Source organism: Vidua chalybeata, assembly GCF_026979565.1.
Source record: "Vidua chalybeata isolate OUT-0048 chromosome W unlocalized genomic scaffold, bVidCha1 merged haplotype SUPER_W_unloc_2, whole genome shotgun sequence".
Taxonomy (NCBI): Eukaryota; Metazoa; Chordata; class Aves; order Passeriformes; family Viduidae; genus Vidua; species Vidua chalybeata.
The window spans coordinates 2,093,585-2,119,862 of NW_026530331.1; the positions used below are offsets into that span (position 1 = coordinate 2,093,585).

The 26,278-nt window shown below is 45.2% G+C and overlaps 1 protein-coding gene across 6 annotated transcripts in view; it reads right to left on the reverse strand.

Moving 5' to 3' along the window:
• LOC128782875 (chromodomain-helicase-DNA-binding protein 1-like) overlaps positions 1–24,635 on the reverse strand; it is a 110,092-nt gene extending 85,457 nt beyond the window's left edge. For 4 of the 6 annotated variants that reach the window (XM_053933375.1, XM_053933376.1, XM_053933374.1 and 1 more), the window contains exons 1-2: positions 24,422–24,635; positions 22,746–22,917 (exon numbers count right to left, since the gene is read on the reverse strand). In XM_053933375.1, the coding sequence (XP_053789350.1) occupies positions 22,746–22,795 (50 nt within the window). In that variant the 5' untranslated portion in view covers positions 22,796–22,917; positions 24,422–24,635. Of the gene's footprint in view, positions 1–22,745; positions 22,918–23,428; positions 23,632–24,002; positions 24,077–24,421 lie in introns of those variants that run through there. The other 2 variants (XM_053933372.1, XM_053933373.1) reach the window with 2 other exon arrangements.
• Positions 24,636–26,278: the final 1,643 nt, after the last annotated feature.

Genomic DNA, 26,278 nt, shown 5'->3' on the forward strand with positions numbered 1-26,278 from the left:
TAACTGGGGTTTGGATGAATGGTTTGAGGGATGGGGAACAACTGGATGGTTGAAAGATATCATAAAGGGAGCTTTGTTATTACTAGTAGTCATTATTATACTGCTTTGTGTTATTCCATGCATAATAAAATTGGTGACCCACTTGGTAGAAAATACAGTAAAAAGGGTTTGGCTGGTGCAAGAAGAAGGGGGAATTGTAGCAATGTATCTGAACAACTTAGGCAACATTGTGCCCCAGCCAAACTATCTCTAGTTATTCTTATCAAAGCCCTCTGGAATTCATCAAGGTTACTAAGACATAAACTGTGTTAAATTAAGAAAGAAGAGGCTGAGAAACAGAATACCAAGACCGCAAGAACTAGATAACAAAGGGTGGTGAACCACCTGGACTGTAACCAATTTCATACTCTGAAGAGTATGTGCAGAACGCGTGGACAAGATAGAGGCACCAATGAAGAAATGCATGACTAGCATGTGCAGTAGTTTTAGAATATATAAATAAGTGCATAATGTAAACAATAAATGGCTTCTGCTTAATCATATTGGTTAGTCGTACAGGAGTCCTGTTTTCTGCAGAGAGCCAGGGCCTACTCTAGCTAGCAGAGCTAGGTAGTGATATACACACAAATACACATACATCTGTTTTTCTAGGTGGAACAGCAGTCGGATGCATGGAGCCATGAATCTAGAGCTATGTCTCTGGGCGTGCCTAGCCCATGTGCACACAGAGACATGTGTAGAGCTAGTGTACGTACACACAGGTACTTGCTCACTTGCACAGTTCTTCTGCACTACGGTACTTGCTAGCAGCACATACTTGTGTACACTAAACTTGCTACACCAGCACACATATGCTACACAGACACTTATGTACAGTCTCTACTGATGCACATGTGCCTACAAGCATGACTTGTTCACATGTAGAGTTTTGAGCACACCAATGTGTGCCGTGTTATACATACTAATATATATACATGGCTCACACTAGCAGAACCTCTGTATACTCACAAGCACAGAGCTGTGCACAGACCCACTCACATTTGAGAGTGTGTGATTTAACATGCATGTAAACAGCAGTGTACACATCACGTGTGCACTTCAGTGCATCTATGTGAATAGTGCTGTGCACACTAGTACACATGTACACTGCAAAGCAGGACATGTACACTCACATCTGGGCACACTAGAAAAACACGTGCACACAGAGATGTACACACTGGCACACACGTGTATAGCACTCTGTCAGAGCTTTCCTGGCTCTGACACCTCTGTGGGTCTCCTGTGTCATGGCAAGGATGGGGATAGGAGAGGGAAGTGTGGGTGGGACATTGTGGTTCAGTTTAAAGAGCACGTCTTGTGCCTTTGGGGTGGGAGCAGACAGGCTTGTCATCTCAGACTGAAGGAGAGAAAGGTATCTGTGTCTAAGCTTTTGACACTTAAGCTCTTCTCTTTGGCAACTATGAGATGAAAAGTCTGAAGACTAAGGAAAAAGAAAAGCCTAGAGGTTTAGTAGCCCAGAGGAGGGCAAGAGAAGAGGGGAGAGGATCTTCCTTTTTTCCTTGGGGACTCTTTAATTAGCAAACTACAGGTCCTTTCAGTAAGGCTCACCTTCCCAATTAGCTAGAAGGAGAAAGAACAAAAACAAGTGAAGAAAGGAAGAGCTCAGGGGTTGGCTGTACTCAGCTCTGCTCCTCTACTTGCCCCACAGCAGGGTGAGGGCATTGCTCAGAGACACTCAGGTGTGTCCGTACTCTCTGGTTATGCTGAAAAGTGAGGAAGCTAAGGTGGAGCAGCAGGGTAAAGCTTGGGGGTTCCAGACAGCTCCCTGACTGCCCAGGAGGGACTAGCCGTTACTTGTTAATCTCAGGTATTAAAGAGGAAGTAACAGCTAAATATTGTAGTGTTAATGTTGGGACTAAAAACAGGGCTAGGATTTATCAGCTTTAGTCAGTGTTTAGAACTAGAGTCAATATTTCTATGAGCTGCAAATATTCTGGTAGCTAAGCCTGTGTGCTCCTGTGTGGCTCTTGGCTGTCAGCCCACAACAGGACTAGTGCTCTCAGTACAGATGGGGTCTGGTCAGAGCTCAGGAACTTGCGTGTTGCACTGAGGCAGATCATCGCGGCAGCTCTCAAGGGAGGGTCTCCCCGGGCAAATGAAGAGACCTCTAGAAAAACACTGAGCAGATGTTGTCCAGGGAGGTTGTGGCTGCCTCATCCCTGGAATTGTTAAAGGTCAGGTTGGACAGGGCTTGGAGCACCACGGGATAGAGGAAGGCGTCCCTGCCCATGGCAGAGTGCCCATGGCAGGGGGTGGAACAAGATAAGCTTCAAGGCCCCTTCTAACCCAAACTATTCTGTGGTTCTGTGTGAAGGCATTAGCACAGAGGGGAAAGACTTCCCAACACTATCACAGACAGACATGATTGGGCAGGGTTCCCTGTGCCTTGGGGAGTAAGAACTGGATGCAGCACAATCCTGTGATTGGGAAAGGAGCTATTCACCAATTCTGTATTGGTTCAGCTCTCTGGTGCTTCTCGGTTTGAAGCAACCGCTGAAGGCCACTCATGCGGGCCCCCGAGACCCCCGCATAACAGAGACAACTCCCGACCCCCGGCCCGCTACCACCTATGCGGGCCCGCGCGGCACTCAGCTTGGATATTTTGTGTTATTGGGTTTGTTTTGTCAAGCACCCCCACACTCGGCGAAAGCCATCCCACTCGCCGCTGGCAGCCCTCTGCCGCCTCTGGGCCAATGACTTCTGCGGTTTACGAGACCTTCGCACAACTAAGCCCACCCCTGACTTTCGGCAGTGCTGCGAGAATCGTGCCTGGCGCCGCCACTGCCTCTGCCAGGGCAGCGAGCGCCGGGAGTCGCTACACTGGGTCTCCGCTAGCCGCTCCTTGCACAGACCAGCCCCTGCCCATGGCTCTCGTCCAGGAAACCCCACGCACACGGTTTCTCTCAAGCAGCTTTTTATGCAGACCGTGCCTCACGCCACCGCTGGGCTGGTGACCTCTGTGGTCTCTGAGGCCCCAACACAGCCAAGCCAGTCCCTGACTCTCAGCAGAGCCTCGTACGAAACACATCTGGCACCATTGCCGCTCCCACTGGGGCAGCGAGCGCTGGGAACTACTATGTTTGGCTTCTGCTGGCCACCACTTACACAGACCGGCCCCCGCCTGTGGCTCCTGTCTGGAAAACCCTGCGCACGCGGTTCACCCTGCTGGGTCCCCCCACTTGCCACCGGCAGCTCCCCCTGCCACCTACGGGATTGGTTATGTGACCGCTTTGGGCTTCTGTCGCTTCCCCCTGCCTTTGCTGGGTCAGCGTGCACTGGAAACTTGCAATGCCCAGCGCGGCTGTGAGCGCTACTTTGTGCAGACTTGCCTCCCTGGCCTCCCCTGTGCCGACGGGTTGGGGAAACCACTGCAGCGGGTCGGGGGAACCCCGCCCACCTCCTCCCCCGCGGTCTCCACTCGGAAAATCCTGCTCACTCAGATTTTCCCAAGCGGCGGTCCCGCCAGCGCCGCCCCCAGCCTCCCCCACCCCCAGGCTCTCCGCTACTGGGTCAGCCCCGTTGGGCTCCACCGCTCGGTGTCCCCGAGCCAATGCAAGCAGGCGCGCGCGCACATCCCCCGTGGTCCCTCCGCCTGGGAAACACCGCAGCACTGGGTTAGTTCGGACGCCCCCGCATCCGGCACTCCCCAGTCGCTGCCACTAGTGGCAGCATTTCCCCCCAAGCCTCGGCCGGTAAGCTCCGGATGCCATCATGTCGAGTGCGCACCGGAAGCCCACCACCCTGAGCGTGCCGCTGCTCCACGTGGAGCAGCCACGCGGCCTCCACGGAATGGCAAGCCCCGCCATCACTCCAACACCGTGACTCTCAACCTGGCAACCCCCAGGTGCTTTCGAGCCCCTACAAATCCCTCAATCTCACGCGTCCCACCAGCCACAGGGTCCCCGCTCTCCTCTCCCCATGTGCCCCACCGTCATTTTTCTTCTGACCATCCAATATCTTAAAGCTTCAACAGACCAGGATGGGTCCCATGTATTGTCTGAAGCTGACTTTTATACATCGGGATTATGGAAACTATAATGTGGCCAAAAATAGTTATGAGGATTTTCTAAGTCTCATACCCACCCCAAGCACACTACTTTACTCACACTTCAAGCATACTCTTAGCTCTTACTCACACTAGTACTCACAATCCTCTAGATCTGCAGTTTTCAGGGGCTTTTCTTCTCTTTCTTCTTTTTTGTTATCCAGTCTTTGTTGTCTCTGGGGTGCTGACGTGCAATCACCAATGGTCACAGGAGAGTTCGTTCGATCTGCCGAAATCGGCAGGAGCACGCTATTCATCCAAAATCTCCTGGGCCACAGAGAAGAGGTTTTATCTCCCAGCATGAGCCCCTATTTGTGAGAAACGACTGCTCACTTTTAAAATTTCAAAGGTTTATTAAACCTTAACAAAAAATTACAACAAAGGACTGAATAGGGAAAAAGTTCTCAGCGCTGGGAGCCCCTGTGACTACCAGCCATGTGCTTGTCTACAAAATGGATGCTCTTCCTTTTATATCCTTAGCCCGTCCTAAAGTTTTGTCTACTCTTTCTCTGCCGTCTATTGGTGGAGATTACTTTCTTACATCTTGATTGGAGATCAGGTGTTGTTACGCTGCGCCTCCTAGTAATAAGCCGGCCTTCTCTAAATGTCCTGACTTCTAGGGCTATTACAAGGGGGAAAGGGATCTATGGGAGTGACGTATTACAATAACATTACTATACATCTACATAATAACTATCTCTTAATTGTGAGAGCCAACTATTACATTACTCATCGATTACATTAACATAATTAACCTGACTTGAAAAATAAAAGCAAGGCACCCACTGTAGAATATGACTGGTGTTTAAACTATTTACTAAAAATTATCTTGTTGGTATTTCTCCCATGCATCTAACTCAGAGTACATAAAAAAACCTGAAAGCCCTTTTAAGAGTCTCATCAAGCGAGTTTTTGGGGCCTTACAGTTTAATTGGTGCAGTGAAGCAGGGTACTCTTGAGGTGATGAAGAGGTTATCTCCATTTTATATGGAGATAACCGCTAGTCATGGAATAAAGGAGAAATTAATTTTCGGTCGAAACCGATATTCTCCATCAGAAAAGTAATGGAAACACAGGTAAAAATTGTCTTTAACTGCTCTGCACTGGTAAAGTTACTAAAAGCTTATAATCGGGCACTATCTGCAGTAAGTTGCTGAGAAAATCCAAATTTTGGCAAAAGAAAAGACAAAGAAAAACATAGTAAAGAAAAAGGGCTGGTATCCATATGGGTGGAGGCTGGACTCAGAGCTGCAAAAAGAGAGAAATATGTTGCCCAGTAGCAACAGAAAGAGCTAACTGAGTTACAAATTGCCTAAACAATAGCCTGCCTCAGGGTGGACTGAGAATTGAATGCACAGAAGTTAGCCCCAAACCTGAAAAGCCTAGTCTGAAGGAGCTCATCCAGAGGCAAAGAGCTTTAGATTTGCACATTAACACTGCTGGGGAAAGTGTGGAGAATGAACCAGGGTTTTTCTGCTTTGAGGAGGAGATGGGCCTCCCCGAACATGATGTCACCTTCCTCCACTCCCTGGAGGAGGGGTTTGACTCAGCAAAGCCAACCTCCTCCTCCCCTCAAGTTCTGCCATCTTGAAAAGATGGAATGTGTTTACCCTAAGGTGGAGACCGCGATAATGTATCTCACTCTGCACCAGATTTGGTTATGTGGGAAAAGAAAATGAAACATAATGCTTTGGGAATTTCACTAATGGGGGTGAATGAAATAAAGCTTGCCAAGGAGGAAGAACATGGTGAAGAGCCCTGGTCTCTTGCCCAGGGATCAATCTGTTGTGTGAAAATTTGGACTTGTTGAAGGAGGGAGAACCCATCCCTCTCCCCACTCCAGAATATGCTAAAATTACCAGGAAAGTGTGGGAGGTGGCTGGTTTTCAACCAATGCACAAGAAACAGCTGGTGCCCCATCAGCCTTCTCCCATGTTATTGTTATTTATTGCAAACTTTAAGTATCCAGACTGAGAAAACAAACTCTCGGTGTTGCCCTCAATAAGTGAACTGGAGGAGGGTGGCAAACCCAAATACCCTAAAAGGCTCCCTGAAAATAAATGGAAATTCAGTTGCCCTGTATTCTCAATGAATCGTTGCAAAATGCTCCTACACTGCCACCTTCTGGTAGTAGTGAGTATAGAGCCTTGTCAGCCACTAGAGGCAAGAAACAGAATTGACAAAGTCATTCCGGATTAAAGACCACAGGTGCCTATGGTAGAAAACACAAAATACCAACAGATGGATGGTCCTTTCTTTTTAAGACCGGTCCAAGTGGGATCGAGTTTTCTTTTTCTCTCCTCTTACAGTATTCCAAGAGAAGACATGTTCCATGAGAGGATGAAGTGACAACAGGACTGAAGAATTGCTCTTCTTCGCTGCATCGATTGTTTACATGTTTTTATCCTGACAGTTTAAAGATATTTATGTTTGTACATATTTTATAAAAGTTGGTTGCAAGCAGTGTTTAATGATGTGTTTTCTCTCTGGTTGCCACAGTGGATAGAGAAGATTCCTTCCTAAATTTACCTTAGGTTTTCAGATGATTATGGAATCAAATTTGTATACCTCTTCCTATCTCCTCAGAGCAAAGCATAAAATTACTATACCGAGGGAAGCGCATGTAGTAACGGTAAGCAATGTGTAAAGCATGATTATGCAGAAGAAGGGGATGTCGAACTGTTGGTGACCCCTGGAATGAGGGAGAAAAGGGGCTAACGGAGGAGCTGAAGTGACAGCTGGAAAGTTCTCTCCAGCTGTAGATGAAGAAGGTATAAGTGGTTAAGCTGACAAAAGAGAAGCAGCAAGATTCTGGGTTTGAAAACCAATGAAGGGTTTGGCAAAGTTGGAAAAAGGTATTTGGTCCAAACCCAGGACCCTGACTGAAATGATATGCTAAGGAGGTTGGAATGACTCGAAATTTGTTATATCTTTGACCCCCACCCCTGAAGAAATCCAGACTACTATGTAGTAGAATTTTTACTAAATGTAATTTTCCCATGGTGCATACTGACTTTTTCCTCTTTCCCTGGGTATGGGTCCCAGGGATGGCCCAGAAACCTGGTTGATGAGAAGGATAAGGGTGGTTATCTGGAACAGGTACATTTGTTTGGGTTACAATACCTGGACCTGTAAAATTACGGATTACAAAAGGCAAGGCAGCCTAACTATTGAAAACTGGCATATCTTTAAAGCTTGTATTTTTTGACAACGAGTAAAACACTATCAACAAGCAATAAAGAATCTTAAATTGAACTTGCAATGTGTCAGAGACTGGAAAAAAATTGATGTCTTGAGACATTTTGGGATGCCTGTGTGTGTGGGAGAGGGCAGGTCAGGCCTTGCTCTGGCGAGACAGTGTCCTGCCCCACACCCCCCAGCCCTAGAGCATCCCAGACCCACAGTGCCTGTCAATAATTGGCCACACCGGAGGCAGTGCTCCACTCTGCCTAACCCAGCTCCTGAGTGGCCGGATGACCGGAAGTCCCACCTGGGAAGGGGCGGGCGGGGGGGGAGAGGGGCCACAAAGGCCCAGAGGTATTTAAGGCTGCACATGAGACAAGCACATGTCTTGACCCTACCCTGCTCTTGGAGTTTCTATCTGGACAACACCTTAACCCAGGAGTTGGTTGCTATATGTGTGTTTTTCTATCTCTTTTCTTTCTCTTCTTCTAATTCCCTCTTCTTGGAATATTTTGGGTAACTTAACATTGAATGGGTTTAAGTTTAGAGTTTGCTTAGTTGAATGAGCCAAAATATAGCTGTGAGAAGTGTTTTATGTTGATTGGATGTTGTACTAAAACTTTTGACAAAGTTTCTTGATTTTCTATATTTTGCCAGTAAAGTAATTTTGACCTCTTGAGAATATCTAGACGATATTTCTCCCATGCATCTAACCCAGAGTATAGGAACCTCTGTAAGCCCCTTTCAGCGAGTTGTTTGGGGCCTTACACCATGCTGTTTTGGAGCTCAGCTTACAAGTCCAGCAAGTACCAAAAATGGTTTTATTAAATTGTCTAACGCTTGATATGTTATTAATGAGCAAGGACTATGTAAAATACTAGACCTCACTGAAGAAGAATACAATATCAAGAAACATGAAGGAAATTAACAACCAGTCTGCTGGACTCCTTGGTCATTGCAGCCAAAAGAGTGGTTTAATGAACTCTCCCCCTGGATCCTGGTTAGCACCACACAAAATTGCCTGCAATTTTAGAGACTCACGGGATGGGGAGCGATGACTTGCATAGAAGGAAATTTTTATATTGACTAGACTTATGCTCTTGATTATTGAAATAGCAATTGTCCGTTATATGATTTCCTGTATACTTTCCTCTCCTTTCTCCTCTGTCTGCTAGATTAGGACCCCACTGCTGCCATGAGAGGAAAGGTACCATTACTGTGGTCCCGGTCAATGTCTTGAGCCATGGCATGGTATTGCTGGCTTGAAACATTTTGGGTACATGTGTGGGGGGAAAGGGCAGGTCTGGCCTTGCTCTGGTGAGGCGATGCCCTGCTCTGCACACACACACACACACACAGACCCCACACGCCCCCCGGACCTGTATACCAGCCCTGGAATGGCTGCCAATCACTGGCACACTGGAGGCAATGCTCTACATCCCACCTCTGGAGCCCCTAACCCAGCTCCTAAGTGGCCAGATAACCAGAATTCCCACCTGGGGGAAGGGCCCAGGAAAGCCAAAGGGTACTTAAACCAAAGCATGAGGCAAGCACATGTCTTGACCCTACCTTCCCTTGGATTTTATATCACTGCTGGAACCAGGAGTGGTAGCTGTATTCATTCTTTTCTATATCTTTTCTTTCTTTCTTCTCCTTCTTCTAAATTCCTCTTCTCGGAGTTTTGAGTAACTTAAAATTGGATGGGCTTGGATTTTGCTAAGTTGAATGGGCAAAGTTAATGCTTTGTGAAATGTTTTATGTTGATTGAATGCTGCTCTAAGCTTCTGCAAAAGTTCTCTGATTTTCTGAAGTTGCCAGTATTTTTGTTGTTTTGACCTCTTGAGAATATATTGTCAGTATTTCTCCCATGCATCTAACTCAGGGTACATAAAACAAACATAAGCCCTTTTAAGAGGCTCACTGAGCAAGTTTTTGAGGCCTTACACTTGGTTAGTGATAGCCTTGGCTGCAGTGATTACAATATTGTGGTGTTTGGGACCTGGCTGTGCACACTGCAGATTAGTACTAAGAAAAAGGTTTTAGATTTTAGAAGAACAAATTTCAGCTTGCTTAGAGCTCAGTTGTGAGGGATTCCATGGGAAGCTTCCGTGAAGGATAAAGGACCTAGCGAGTGCTGGGAGCTTTTCAAGAAAACTTTCATGGAAGCACAAAAACAGTTTGTCCCCTTTAAAGGTAAGGGAAGTAGGTGAAGCAAAAGACCTCCTTGGCTTAATTGAAAGCTTGTGAGTCTGCTCAAAACCAAAAGAGAAACATACCAGAGACGGAAGAGCCGATGAATGCACCTTGAGAGCTACAAGGGCATTGCCAGGGTGTGCAGAGATTAAGTTAGAAAAGCAAAAGCTCAGCTTGAGTTGAAATTGACCAGATACATCAAAAGCTACAAGGAAGGGCTCTTCAGGTCTGTAAACAACAAGCAGAAACAGAAGGAAAATACTGTCCCATTGTTAAATAGGAGAGATGAATTAGTCACTAACAACACTGAAAAGGCAAAGGTTCTCAACACTTTCTTCACCTCTGTCTTTACAAGCACTGATGGGCCCCAGGACCTGGGAACAAGAATCCAGGTGGATGCAAACACAGACTCACCAGCAGTGAAGGAAGAGTTGGTATGTGAAGTATTACAGGAGCTTGACCCTGACAATTTATGGGCCCTGAAAATATCCACCTCAGGGTGTTACAAACTGGCTGACATTGTTGTGAGGCCACTCTCCATGATCTTTGAGAAGTTGTGAAGACTGGGGAATCTGAAGAAGGCTAATGTCACCCCCATCTACAAGAAGTGCTTAAAGGAGGATCCAGGAAGTTATAGGCCCATCAGTCTTACTTCAGTTCCTGGGAAAGTTATGGAACAAATCCTTCTGGGGCCTATCACAAGTCAGATGAAACATGTGATTGGGAAAAGCCAGCACAAGGGCAAGTTGTCCTTGACAAACATGATAGCCTTCTATGACAAAGTAGCCCGCTCAGTTGATGTGAGGCAAGCAATGAACACTGTCTACCAGGATTTCCCCAAGGTTTTCGATACGTTTTCCTAGTCTCTTCCTAGAGAAACTGATGCGTTATGGTCTAGACAAGTGGTCTGTGCGGTGGGTGGGGAACTGGCTGACAGGCCACACCCAGAGGGTGGTGGTAAATAGTTCCTTTTCAAACTGGCAACCTGTCACAAGTGAGGGCCCCCAGGGATCGATATTGGGCCCATTGCTGTTTAATATCTTCATAAGTGATCTGGAGGATGGGATGAAGTGTACCCTGATGAAGTGTGCCAATGATACCAAACTGAGTGGGGAAGTGGACACTTGGGAAGGGAGAACCACCCTGCAGGAAGACCTGGATAGGCCAGAAGAGTGGACTAACAAGAACCTTATGAAGTTCAACAAAGACAAATGTAAGGTCTTGCACCTGTGAAAACATAATCCAGGAGTGCAGCACAGGCTGGGAAAGGGGCCTGGGCGTCCTGGTGGGCAATGAGCTCAATATGAGCGAACAGTGAGCTGCTGTGGCAGAGAGTCAACAGGATGCTGGGTTGCATAAACAAGGGCATCACCAGCAGAGATAAAGAAGTCATTAACCCACTCTACTCAGTGCCTTGTCAGGCCTCACCTGGGATACTGTGTTCAGTTTTGGTCCTTGCTATATGAAAAAGATGTGGACAGGCTCAAGAAGGTGTACAGAAGGTCCACAAAGATCATCAAAGAACTGTGAAACCTGCTAGATGAGGAAAGGCTGAGAGAACTGGCTTCTGAGGAAAGGCTTAGGGGGAGACCTTATCACCATGTTCTAGTATTTAAAGGGTGGTGACAAAGAAAACAGAGACTCCCTTTTTACATGGAAAAGAGGAGGGGGGGTAATGGGTACAAGTTACTCCTGGGGACATGCTGATTGGATGCAAGAGGAAAATTTTTCACAATGAGAACAATCAGCTACACCATGTCAATTCACCACCAGAGCATCTCTTTTTAGCAGTTTGCTTATGCAGCTATATCTTCACTGGGATATATATGTACTTGGCTTTTTATTTTTGTTTCACTTGTCTAGTGCTGACCTAGTAAAAATTTAACAGTCATTACCTCTTAGTATCACCTAAGCAGGGCCCAGATTCCCCTGTCTCAGGACATGATTGTAGCCTTTTTTTTTTTTTTTTTGGCTACAGTATTTTAGCTAATGAATTCGTGAACGAAAAACAGAATTCTCCTCCCCCAGCCTCCCCACATTTTACCACAAACACAAAATTACTGGCACACTAAGGGGTAAAAAACAGTAATGAAGAGCAGCCTTCTTTTCTCCCTAACACAGATACATTAAGCAACCCTTAGTTATTAAAAATGAATATATATCTCTAATCCCTGTCAGGGGATTACTTAAGAACCTCTACCACATGAGCAGTAATTCCGGTGCTAACCCTAGGAGGAAGGAGGGAATTATTTAAGAAAAGGTATACAGTTACACACATGCATGTGTTTATAAAAAGCCCTTACATCTATCACCTCCTTACAAATAGAGGAGTAATTAAAGAAGCAGCAATTTCAAAACTTCACTTTAAATGCTACTACATTCATTTTGAAATTCTTTGATTTTCACACAATTCAAAAAATGGTACAAAGCAGCAGTATGAGCTATCACAGCTGAAGCCAAGCACTTTGAAAACAGTGTCTTGGTCCTCAAACAATATATTTGCCTGCTGGTGAGTGATGCTCCACAAGAACAGCTTATTTTGACATTACTACTAATGCCCTCTCCAACCTTCCCCCAACACAGTACACCCTTAGTGCTGTCAGTGCAGTCTGTAGAAGAAACAGATTCAGCTTTTAAAAAACATCCTACCAACTTACAGACACCACACAACAGTGCAACAAGTGAGCACAATTGAACAGGACAATATTTCTTAAGACTGCTGTCCTGAAACAAAGTATAAACCAGTTCAAAACAATACAGAATTTAGGAAAAATAAATAAATACATTTCAAGCACAAAGTGGTTTTGTTGGTGGATTTTGGTTTTTTTCAATTTTAGTACATGCATAAACATTCCACATTGCATCATGACAGACTTCAGTTGCTTTTCCAAGTGCTTAAAATGCTACACAGTCTAATACCTTTTCCCCTTTCTTCAAGGAAAATTACTGACATAACAACAACCAAAAAACCCAAACCCAAACCACCACCAAACCAAAAAAACACAACTACTCTAGAACCCATTACACTGCAATATCTATCAGCATCACTCTAAGTTCAGAGAACTTATTTGCCATAGCTTTAAAAATCTGTTTGAGTTTTTAAAGCTTGTAGGAAAAAACATACAAAATCCTCAAGTCCAACCGTTAAAACAGCGCTGCCATTTAAAAGGTAAATTCATGGAAACAATAGCTGTGAGGTAGTCATATTTTAACATCCTTGTCACATTTTCTTTTCCTCCTTTGCCTATGGGCTTCTTTGATTTTCCTGACATTATCTGTGGTGTAGCATACAAGCAATTCCTCCTCTAACTGAAAAGCTTTAAATATTATCTGACGCTATCCAGCTAGGGACCTGTGATGGTTTTGGCTGGGGAAGAGTTAATTTTCTTCATAGTAGCTAGTATGAAGCTATGTTTTGGATTTGTGATCAAAACAGTGTTGATAATTCAGGGATATATTTGTTATTGATGAGTAGTGCTTATACAGAGTCAAGGCCTTTTCTGCTTCTAGTACCACCCTGCTGGTGGGAGTGCACAAGAAGTTGGGAGGGGACACAGCCAGGACAGCTGACCCCAGCTGACCAAAGGGATATTCCATACCGTATGACATCATGCTCAGCAGATAAAGCTGGGGGAAGAAGGAGGAAGGGGGGATGTTCAGAAGGATGGTGTTCTGTATTCCCAAGTCACCATTGCACATGATGGAGCCCTGCTTTCCTGGGGATAGCTGAACACCTGCCTGCCCATGGGAAATGGTGAATGAATTCCTTGTTTTGCTTTGCTTGTGTACGTGGCTTTTCTTTCCCTATTAATCTGTCTTTATCTCAACTGATGTGTTTTCTCACTTTTACCCTTCTGATTGAAGCCCCCATTCCAGGGAAATGTGAGCCAACAACTGTGTGGTGCTTGGTTGTCAACTGGGGTTAAACCACAACAGTCCTTTCTGATACCACACGTGGGGCTTGAAGGGTTTGTGATAATGACAGATTGACTAGGATATGCTAGATCAAATTTATAGCTGTTATTGCTGTTTAGTTATTGATAGACAGGCTCCTGTGCTTGCCATGGTACTTGTTTGCCTCACTGTATATTAGTCTACTGCTCATTAGTGGATGCTTTTTCATAGAATTATATAAACATTTAAGTTGGAAAATACTTCAAAGATCATAGAGTCCAACCATTAACCTAACACTGATCAGTCCACCACTAAATCATGTCCTTAAGTGCCACATCCACAAGGCTTTTAAATACCTCCAGGGATGGGGACTCAACCACTTCCCTGGGCAGCCTCTTCCAATGCTTGACCACCCTTTCAGTGAAGAAATTTTTTCTAATATCCAATCTAAACCTCCCCTGGCACAACTTGAGGCCATTTCCTCTTGTCCTATCCCTTGTTACTTGAGAGAAGAGATCAACTCCCACCTTGCTACAGCCTCCTTTCAGGTAGCTGTAGGGAGCAATATAAGGTCTCCCCTGAGCCTCCTTTTCTCCAGGCCAAACACCCCCAGCCCCCTCAGCCACTCCTCATAAGACTTGTGCTCCAGCCCCTTCACCAGCTACATTACCCTTCTGTGGACACACTCCAGCACCTCAATGTCTTTCTTGTAGTGAGGGGCCCAAAACTGAACACAGGATTCGAGGCATGGCCTCACCAGTGCCAAGTACAGAGGGACGACTGCTTCCCTAGTCCTGCTTCCCACACTATTTCTGATACAAGCCAGGATGCCATTGGCCTTCTTGGCCACCTGGGCACACACTGGCTCACGTTCAGCTGGCTGCTGACCAGCAGCCCCAGGGCCTTTTCTGCCAAACAGCTTTCCAGCCACTCTTCCCCAAGCCTGTAGTGCTGCAGGGGGTTGTTGTGACCCAAGTGCAGGACCCAGCACTTGGCCTTGTTGAACTGAATACCATTGGTCTTGGGCCATCAATCCAGCCTGTTCAAATCCCTCTGCAGAGCCTTCCCACCCAACTTGGCGTCATCTGCAAACTTACTGAGGGTGCACTCAATCCCCTCACCCAGATCATCCATAAAGATATTAAACAGGACTGCACCCAATACTGAGAACACAACTAATGACTGGCCACCAGCTGGATGTAACTCCATTCACCACCACTCTCTGGGCTTAACCATCCAGCCAGTTTTTTACCCAGCAAAGAGTGCACCCGTCCGAGCCATTGAGCAGCCAGTTTCTCCAGGAGAATGCTGTGGGAAACACTGTTAGAGGCTTTACTAAAGTTTAGATAGACAACATCCACAGCCTTTCCCTCATCAACTAAGTGGGTCACCCTGTCAAAGAAGGAGACCAGGTTACTCAAGCCTTTCATAAACCAATGCTGACTGGACCTGATCACCTGGTTGCATCTGACATGATGGCACTCAAGATGATCTGCTCTATAACCTTCCCCAGCAGCAAGGTAAGACTGACAGGCCTGTAGTTCCCTGGATCCTCCTTCTGGCCCTTCTTGCAGATGGGCATCACATTTGCTAACCTCCAGTCAATTGGGACCTCTCCAGATAGCCAGGACTGCTGGCAAATGGTTGAAAGTGGCTTGGCGAGCTCTTCTGCCAGCTCCCTCAGTACCCTTGGGTGGATCCCATCTGGCCCCATAGACAAGTAGTGTAGCAGGTCACTGACCATTTCCCCTTGGACTATGGTGGCTTCATTCTGCTACTCATCCCAGCTGAGTACCTGGAGAACAACTGGTCTTACTATTAATGACTGAGGCAAAGAAGGCATTAAGTACCTCAGCCCTTTCCTCATCCTTTGTCACTATGTTTCCCCCTGCATCCAATAAAAGATGGAGATTCTCCTTAGCCCTCCTTTTGTTGCTGATGTATTTGTAAAAACATTTTTATTGTCTTTTACGGCAGTATCCAGATTAAGTTCTAGTCAGGCTTTGGCCATTCTAATTTTCTCTGTGCATTACCTCACAACATCCTTGTAGTCCTCTTGAGTTGCCTGCCCCTTCTTCCAAAGTTCCTAAACTCTCTTTTTGTTCTGAGTTCCAGTCAAAGCTCTCTGTTCAGCCAGCCTGGCCTTCTTCCCCACTGGCTCATATTTCAGAACATAGGAATGGCCTGCTCCTGAGCCTTTAAGATTTCCTTCTTAAAGCACATGGATGTGTCCTTCCTGAACTCCTTTGTCCTTCAGGACTGCCTCCCAACAGACTCTGTCAATCAGGCCCCTAAACAGGCCAAAGCCTGCCCTCCACAAGTCCAAGGTGGTAGTTCTGCTGACCCCCATCCTTACTTCTCCAAGAATCAAAAACTCTTATCGTTTTGTGACCGCTGTGCCCAAGACGGCCTGCAACCATCACATTGCCCACCAGTCCTTCTCTGTTCACATACAAGAGGTCCAGCCTTCCCTAATTGGCTCACTCACCAACTGTGTCAGGAGGTTCTCTTCCACACACTCCAGGAACCTCCCCTAGACTGTTTCCTCTTTGCTGTATTGTATTTCCAGCAGACATCTGGTAAGTTGAAATCCCACATGAGAACAAGGGCTAGTGATTCTCAGACTTCTCCCAGCTGTTTATAGCATATTTCATCTGCCTCTTCATTCCATAACAAACTCCCATCAGATCTGCCTTGTTGGCCTTTCCCCTTAATACTGACACTTAAATGCTCAACCCTATCAGTGCCATCATTAAGCTCTAGACAATCAAAACACTCCCTAATATACAGGGCTACCCCACCTTCCTTGCCTGTTCCTTCTGAAGTGTTTATAGCCATTCATTGCAGCACTCCAGCTGTGCAAGTCATCCCATCATGTGTCCGTGATGGCAACTATGTCATAGTTTTCCTGCTGCACAACGGCTTCCAGTTCCTCCTGTTTGTTGCTCATGCTGTGTGCATTGGTGTAGATGCACCTCAGTTGGACTATTCTCAGGCACATCTGTAGTTTATAACACATCAATAACCCTCGTGTCTTTGCTGCCACATGGATCTCCATCCCCTACCTCCACTAAGACTGCAGACCAAAGGACCTCACTAGTTTCTTAAACACTGGCATGCTGCCTCCAGACTTACCTCTAGTGAGCCTGGGTTTATCTCTTTCTCCCCTGCAATCTAGTTTAAAGCTCTTTCAATGAGCCTTGCTAACTCCTAGGCAAAGATCTTTTTTCCCCTTTGACACAGGTGTACCCCATCTGTTGCCCACAGGCCTAGTGTCACATAGACCGACCTGTGATCAAAGAACCCAAAGTTGTGCCAGTGACACCAGGCTTGGAGCCTGCTGGCTCTTCCTTTTTCTTCCCTCATCATTCCCTGCAACTGGAAGGATAGAGAAAAATATTACTTCTGCTCCTGATCCCTTAACCAGTCATCCCAAGGCCCTGAAGTCTCTCTTGATTGCCCTCAGACTTCCTGTTGCAACTTCATTGCTGCCTACCTGAAAACTTAATAATGGGTGATAATTTGAGGGCCGTACCAGGGTAGGAAGCTTTCTCTTCACATCTTTAACCTGGGTCCCAGGGAGGCAGCAGACTTCCCTAAGAAGTGGGTCTGGTCTGCATATGGAGCCTTCTGTTCCCTTCATAAGGGAGTCTCCTATGACAACAACCCGTTTACTTTTCTTTATGGAAGCAGTTTTGATTCAGGGCATAGGCTGACTTAACCTCAGCAACACCTCCATGCTAGATGAACTATTGTTCTCATTATCGTGCAGCTCCACTTGCAGAGCCTCATATCTATTATGCAATGGCACTTGGGAAGGTGGGGCAGTCACAGAGAAGATGCACTTGCTGCGCTGGGCAGGCACTTGCCTCCATTGGCCCCTATTCCTTATGTCGCCATGTTCAGCTGGAAGGAGAGAGGATAGGGAATCCTCCATATCATGCACCCTGTCTACCTGTCAGGCCTATCCCAGGGAAGGTAGGGTGCGATTCCAGTAATCTCTCTCTCACTCCCTGATACTCCTCAACCTATTCACTTCCTGCCAGCGCTCTGCCACTAAGTAGAGGAGTGCCTTTACCTGGGCTCACCTCCCACAGGTGTGCTCACTACTGATTCCCAGTACTGGCATAAGAGCAGGGCACACCCTGCAGCCTGATACATGTTCCCACCGGAGCTCTGGGCAGCTGTGTCAGTCACAGTGGGTGCAGAGTTTAGAGAGGCCATAGCTTTCTGCCAGGTAGTACGATTGCTCTCTGGAGCACCTCAAAGCATGTAGCCATGGATGAGCTCACAAAAGAGCAGGTACACCCCTGGAGGACCTGCAGCCATGGGTAAGGCTTTGTTGGAACAAGTACACCCTTAAGGGACTGCAGTTCGTGGATAAGTCCAAGCCAGAACAGGGGCAAGGGGAGGAGTTCATTGCAATATTAAACCCTAGAACCTGGTCCAAAGGGACCAGTGGTGGAGACTGTAGCGGAAATACCTTTAAAATGTTGCAACCAATGATTTGAGTTGCCTGTTATAGGAATTACTATAGCAGGAATCACCTGAACCAAGATGGACAAGATGGAGGAAAATTGGGCATGCCTTGTCCTTTTTCTTCTTCTTCATGCCCTCCATGTTTCACTGTGGTGTTGGCATTTTTCTATTGGTTTAGGCTGGGGACACACTGTTCAACATGGGTGATAGATATTGGCACATTATTGTAAATATAGCACACGTAGTTTCTAGTATATAATGTTTGTAACATCCCACTGAGGGGCAGAGCCCTGCACACTGTCCTGCGAGACAGACCTGCTGCAGGTCAGAGAGAAAATATTTTAGATAAGAAAGAATAAACAACCTTGAAAACCAGCACAGACGAATTACGACTCCTTCTTTGGCAGCGGGGCTGAAAGACAGAGACTTTCTAATATCTCGGGATTGTTTAAATATAACAGATTCCGACACTTTTTATCCTTACCCAACCTCCACATACATAATTTTTTGTTGATTTTAGTTTTGGATTGATTTACTTTAGATTTTAGTCCAATTTTTTCTCAGTGTACTTTAACCATCTAGCAAGTAGTAGAGTCAACCTTGACAATGAACTTTGTTGTGCTTTTGCTTTTATATTAAACCTGATATCGTTGCCAGCAATTCTTTGAATGTGACCTAACACACTCATTTGTGACAAATGTCTATGGAATAAAATCGGAGTATGCTTTGGGGAGATGACAGGAGAGACAGACTTAAAGAAAAACATCACTGGCAAACATTAAAAACAAATGTTCTGTCACAGAGTCACTAGCTCTTTTCAGTAGTCTTAGGTTTAGCTTCACTAGCTTACCTCTTAAGAAAAGGCCCCCCTGATCAGAACACACAACTAGGAAAAGTCAGCTAATTTATACAAGGCACTAGGAAGAGAAACTTCATGACAGACAGTTATACAAGCCATGCTGCAAAAGCACTGTTAGAGCATTTAGACCCCTGTATAAGGTCTATGTTGATAAAGGACCAAAGAGAGGATAATTTATCACTGCTGATTTAGAGGGCATTCATTACATTAAACTGCCTTAACAATCTCCCAATTCAAAACCAACAGGAAACAGTATTATTTTGAGCAAAATAAAAGTTTAACCCATTAAAACCAGAAAAGATTAATTCCTGCAAGGTCTTTGAAAAGCATCTGAGATTACAGTCCACCCTATCTTAATAAACAAGAAGTCCAAGGAAGGTCATGTATTTGAAGAGCCCCTTCCAGAATGAATAGAAGTAACAGACAGTAAATGCCAAGCTCTTAAAACTGAAAGTTTGTAAGTAAGTTTATTTAGCCAAATACAATTCAAGTGAGCTTTTGTTTTCTTAAAAAAAATCAGAACTACTCAATCTGATTTATATGTGTGAAAGACATTCATCTTATTCATCACCACTAATATAAAGCAAAGGGAACAAAGAGTATTACGTTTAGGCTACCAAGAAGTGTTATTTCCTGTCCTCATCTATTCTGAAACATGAACTCTTTTCCTTTTCCCTGACTTAGACTGACAACTCAAATTCGTTTCTTGCCAATTAAAAATAAAGTAGGATGCTGAGACACAAAGACAAAACTAAAACACCTTCCTCCCTCAACCCCCTTCTTTCCAGGCTCACTTTCACTCCTTCATTTCCAACTTTCTACCTCTTCCCCCCCACTTCAGGGGTGGGGAGAGAATCATAGAATGATTTTGGTTGGAAGGGACCTTAGAGATCTTCTAGTTCCAACCCCCTTGTGGAATGGGAGGTTGCAGTCAGTTCTTAAGAGCTTATCTGCCACTCCTTCCTCTTCACACTTTTTCCCCTGCTCCAACATAAGATATCTCCCACAGGATAGTCCTTCACTAACTGCTCCAGCATGTGTCCTCTCCATGGGGTACAGTCCTTCGGGAATGGACTGCTCCAGTGTGGGTCCCCCAGGGGCTGCAGTTCATGACAGAAAACTTCCTCCTCTCCAAAGGTGCGCTCTCTAGAGGCTGCAGCTTCCTCCAGGTCACATCCACCTGCTCTGTCATGAGGCCCTCCATGAGCTGCAGGATGGTTATCTGCTCTGGAGTGGTCTCCACAGCCTGTAAGGAAATCTCTGCTCTGACACCTGGAATACCTCCCACCTCTCCTTCACTGACCTAAGTGTCTGCAGAGCTGTTTCTCTTGCATTTTTCTTACTCATATCTCCCTCCCTTCTCACATACACACACTGCTGCACAGCCTTTCTTATATGTTATCATGAAGGTGCCCCAGCTTCACTGACTGGCTCATGTTTGGTCAGTGGCAAATCTATTTTGGAGCCAGTTGGAACTGGCTTTGTCCAGCACAGCAGAAGCCCCATGTCTCTTCTGATGAAAGCTGCCTCTGCAGTCTCCTCACTACTAAAACCTCACCACATAAACCCAATACAACTCTATCTATACATATGCACTTTTTCCTTTTTTTTTTCTAATTTGTATTACATACTTCTGCCAAAAAGAAACCAATAGGTGAAAATACTTCCCTAATTATGCTTGTAGAATCTTTGTTTTTAACTCCCAATTAGGTTTCTTGAAAGCAGGAACTTAGAATAGTGGCTTCCAACTTACCTTTTTAATCTTCTGTGGAAGGTACGAGTTTATACAGCAAATTCAAGCTTACTGACAAAGAGCTGGCTTTACTTAACCATCTTTTATGGTCCACAGACTATTGAATCAACAAAGCAAATTCAATCCACAGAAATTAGTGTCTTGCACTAACATCAGCTTTTAAGAACATAAGCAATGGTAAGGGACCTTGGTGCAAGAAGCCACTTTCTGCTTATTGGAAAAAGGAAGTACAATTGCACCCCAGCCAGCTACTTTCCATATAAGCTCTACTGACCACACTCTTTTTTTACCTACAGAGAAGTAAGGTCCATTCAAGAGTTTATTGATAGCAAATGGCAAGCACACAAATAGGTTTTCCAAGATCTGTCTGTGAATTAGGCTACAGGGTTACTGACTGATACAAGCCTACGGGGAAAAAACATTTAACATTTTAAAACTTTTTTAAAGCTTTGTGTTCAGCAGCAAATTTAAGATGCATAACAAAGTGTTACTTCAGAGGCAACTATCATGTTTTAAGTAATTTGCATCTTCTTGATATTTGCTTATAATAAAGTTGTCTGAATACTTTTTTGATATTTAGTTGGTTTAGTCTTCTGATAATTGCTACAGCTTTTGAGTAACTTTGTTATACTGGTATTTACAAGTGGTCATAGTTTGATATACAGTATTATTCAAACATTATCTTTAGCTAGGTGGCTCATTTAAAGTAGTAAAAAACTTCTTAAATACAAAGTCATCAGGGTTAATGATGTCAGGGTCCTCAGTAAGTTAATGTTTATTGGATGTCTTTAGTTATAACTAAAATTTCAAAAGTCTAGCTTTGGTCACACTTTTATTTTGTTCATGCTCCTCTACTCAACTGAGAAAGGTTATTGTTGGGTTTGGTTGGGGGGGTTTTGTTTGGTTTGGTTTTGGTTTTTTGGTTTCTTTTTAAATGTAAGTAATTAGGAATATTTTTGCCACTTACTAGAAGAAACCCAAAATTTGTTTACTAACTAAACAAGTACCATCTTTACTAGAAGTAGAAATTACAGCAAAGAAAGTTTACAAATTATTCACAAGATTCAAAGTTTACTGACTTTCTAGAATATTTCTAGGCATAACATCAAAGCTTGACATTAACAACTTTTGTGTATTTTTTAAGTTTCTTTAGTTTTACTGTTCATAGGTTTCCTACAAATTTACACCTAATATCACCTAAACACTTCTCTCTTCCCCCTTCTTCCCACTCCATTACTCACACTATGCTACATGCAAGCTTGTGCCAGCATGTGCTGAATGATCAGCTGGCCATTATGTTCTTGGATTTTTTTTCACTTGGGGCAATAATTTAGATCTACCCCCTTTACCCAACTGGCTGTTTTCATAAAGCCCACAGAACTCAGTTTTCTTTATGACCTCTAATTCATGAAATTAACTAACAGGTTCAACAGGCTGTGATCAGAAAGAGGAGACAGACAAGACAGATGGGTAGACTGACAGCATGATCACAACAGCTTCTATTTGTAAGTTTACCTTGCCTTCTTAAATCTGAAGCATTCATCATATTCCCAATTTTAGAAATGTTAACTTCCTAGTGCAGTAGATACTTATTCTAGAACACTTCTAAGTTGAACAAGAATTCAATTCCACCCCTACAAGTTCACTGTTATCCTTATCTTGCAGCAGGAAAGTTCTAACCAGGCTTTTCCAACCAAGTGAACCCTTTACACATCCTAGAACACCAGCATCGACATTAGAGGAGTGGATTTCTTTTTAAATTAAGATAACAGCTGGGAAAACTGTACTTTCACTTTGGAAAACAAACACGAAGTTAACACTTTCCATTACAATGCTTTGACAACTCAATTAAAAAAAAAAAAAAGGAAGCTTCACTGGAATTAACAGTCCACTGTTCCAACTTTAGAGATAGCATAGTTTAGGGTTTATACAGCACGTATTATGCATGCATGCCATGCCCTCTATAGATAGACATGAGTTTTACATTATCATTTCAATCTAATCTGTTTCAGCTTTTGACACTTCAGACAACTTTTGAGGAAAAAGAGTAATGCTGATAGAGCTTAAACAGAATTAAAACTGTATTATGTGAGGTATATACACGATTGTTACAGTCATTAAATTAAACTATCTGATTTTAACAAGCAGATTAAGCATCTGTAAAAATGCATGGTCAGTCCACTTGCTCACCAGGAAGTTTTAGCACAAAGTTAAAATGTAAACCAGTTCTAAAAAACAAAATACAGGAGAATATGTAACCAAGGACTGAAAGTGCTTACCTTGACTCTCCACTACTGTTTCTTACATCTTCATCACTGTGCCCATTCATTTTAAATATTAAGAAGTTTAAAAGATAAATAGAAGTCCACTCAGGTTAGAAGGCAGATGCCAAGAAATTACTTCTTGGTACTCTGTTTTCCAGACGACTCTGCAAGATGTTTCTGAAATCGCCTAAAGCAGTAAAGAAAAATGTTGACATAATTTGAAATATTTGATGGTTGCAACTCAAAGATACTGAAAATAACTTATCCTGTAATAACACCACCAAAAGGGAGTATCTATCACATCTGGCATCTTCTTTTTAACTGAAAAATAGCTTTTGGTATGCCATAGTCCTGTCTTAAGAACAACCCGATCTTACTTTTAAAGGAAAACAGCCTCCCCAAACACATAAATAAAAATTATAACTATTAATGCTCTAAGATATGATTAGCAAAATCATTTTATGCACAAAACACATATCATAAGCAGTTCTAGACGCAAAGTTTACATTCTGTTGGGGGTAGAGTCAAGAAAATAGACTGTCCCATTTTTAAAAAATGGCTCAACTACATCAAGCTAACAAGATGCTACAGATGGAGTGATCACTATTTCAAATGTCTTCAGATCAGATCTCTACCGTGTCAGATGCACCTAGAAAAAGTTTAGGTTGACATTAAATGGAGTGCAAGTATAAACTCACTGGTAATAAGCTAAAGAGCAGCACCTCTCACAGATGTAGTGGTGTGAAAGCGATTAGGGGCCCGCATGCAGGTTGCCTGCCTTAAGGTGCTCTCTAATACAGCCCAAGCTCCAACTCATGATGGAGGTGGAGGCCGCCTCGTACCGGGATGGTAAAAGCCCTGTGCTCAAGGACTATCTCAGACACCAGGGCCACTCCAGACAACAAACAAAAGCAGTGACGGAAAAAAATATAGGAATGAGCCTTGTAACCGCAGAGAGGCCGCGAAGCTAGGCTGGGGCCTCCGCGGCGGCGAGCTAGGCAGCTTGGTGGTTCCTCGCAGATAGGCCGTTGGCTGCCCAACGAGGCCAAGATCCGCGCTGGCTGCCCTCCCACGCCCAGAGTACGAACACTCTGCCTCCTCTGGGACCGGTACTTCCTGGGCCCTAGGAAAGATCTTTAGTGGTCATGAAACTCTCCTTGTCGGCCACTCCCTGCTCTGCGACGATCCTCCTCGACCACCCGCACCCTGCTGTCGCGGCCTCCCGTGACTGCCAGCTCCCGAGGAGAGTCCAGGCCAGGGCTTCTTCCCTACCTCTCGCGAGTTCACCTCCCGCCCCCGAAAATGGCCCTCTGCTGGTAGCGCGACCTGCACAGGCGCTGCTCCTGGTCAAGGCTCCCGGGAAGTATTAGCAAGGCGGCCGCTGTCCTCTGAGCTCGCTTCTTCCAGCGCCCCCCCCCTGGCCAGAGAAGAGCGAAGGCCTCCCAGCCAGTTCGTCACAGACCCCGCTGGACCCAGCGAAAGAGGCTCAACCCCGACTGCCCACCTCAGTTCGCACAGCTCGCTCCCTCCCTCTTCGGAAAACAGCGACCGGCTCTAGGAGCCCAGCGGCACGCTAGGCATCCAACTCCTTCTCAGCGCCAGTCGCCTCTCCATCCATCTTTGAAAGCGGTAATCACCGCACAACTCCGGACCAGGGAAAGAGAAAGGAGCCATGGCGGGCCTCTGCCTACCTGCGTGTGTGCACTCGGCCCGACTTTCCTAGGTCTGCCCTGGTCCGAGACGGCGCTACACTCCACAAAGAGGTCTGTGCTGCAACCTAAGGTCGAAGACTGCTCCTGCGGCCACCACAAGGCCTGGGCCGCCGGCTCTTTACAGCCCCACGCAGTGGGCTCGCCTGCAGCCCCCACCGGCTTGAACACTAGGGCCCCAAACCGGGCAGGGAGAACCCTGGTAAGTGCTCTGTTGCTCCGTCGCTATTCCCTACGTCCTCTCGACCACCGCCATCACGATACCACTCCGCTCAACCTCCTCCTCCCTTAATTGGATGGAAACCCTGGGCGTGATGTCAGTCCTGCGCCCTGGGACAGAGCGGGGAGGAGGAGCAACAGCCGAGAGGGGACAGCGCCGCCGGGACATAGCGGCAGGAAGGGCCACTTGGAGGGCATGGCGGAACCCAAGCGGTTTCCTAGCTGCGCTGGATACTGCAGGGGCCGGAGGCAGTAGGAGCTCGCCTGCCCGCCGCAGCAGCGAACGGGTGCTGGGGCCAGTGCCGCTCCTGGTGCCCGCTTGCAGCTCCTATGTGAGGGGGTAGGGCGCGGCCCGGCCTGAGGGGCGCCCATGACCCACCCAGTATAGCAGGGAACCTGGCCTAAGCCCCACGTTACTGTTTAGAGCAGTGCGGGTTTTTTGTTTGTTTGTTTGTTTGTTTCAGGTTTTTCCTGTCTAAAATGAGAGCCCCCTAACAAGCACATATGCATTTCTTAGTCTTCCTATGCAGTTACAGTTGGCATTAGGGCATATTTAGGAAGGCTTGGCATGCAGCTGCACAAAGAACACTTGCCTCCATGAAGAAAGCATCCCCTAGCTGGAGGCAGAACACTCCTTTCTTTCTCTTGATATCTAACTCGAGTTGTTTTGAAGTGATTAATGAGAAAACTGTTTAAGGTGGCTCATGTTCAGAAAAAAAAATATTTTAAAAGTCCTACTGCTAGAGTCTGCCTGTTCCCAGAGTAGCAAAAGAAAAGTAGTGGCTGCTGAGTAAAAGACAGCTCTGAGCAACACAATTACAGAGTGCTGGAAAGATGAAGTAATTTACTTGCTTTGTCCTCTTTGGAATCCTGCATATTGTGCTGGTTTTGGCTGGGGTAATTTTCTTCATAGTAGCTAGTATGAAGCTATGGTTTGCATTTGTTCTGAAAACAGTGTTCAGAATTCACGGATTTTTTTTTTTAATTGCTGAGCAGTGCTTACACACAGCCAAGGCCTTTTCTGCTTCTCACACCACCCGACCAGGGAGTAGGCTGGGGGTACACAAGAAGTTGGGAGGAGACATAGCTGGGACAGCTGACCCCAACTGACCAAAGGGATATTCCAGACCATATGACATCATGTTCAGCATATAAAGGTGAGGGAAGAAGGAAGGGGAGGATGTTCAAAGTTATGGCATCAATCTTCCCCAAGTAACCGTTACATGTAATGGGGCCCTGCTTTCCTGGAGATGGATGAACACCTGCCTGCCACTGAATGAAAATCCTTGTTTTGCTTTGCTTGTGTGCACAGCTTTTGTTTTACGTATTAAACTGTCTTTAGCTCAACCTATGAGTTTTCTCACTTTTCCAATTCTCTCCCCCACCCTATCACTGAAAATATCAGGAAAATAAAACTCTCTAAAACTGTAATTTCAGTATCAGAGAGAAGGCATTACTTTATTTTGGTGCCGGGTGTGTGGCGTAATCACTCCTCCTAACACACGCACACCAACTATCAAAACGTTTCATTATTTATAAAATTTAGCAAACAAAGGAATTAGTGTTCATTTGCTGTAAGTTGCATAGTTCTCTTATTAATTAACATTCTATCTTGTACTG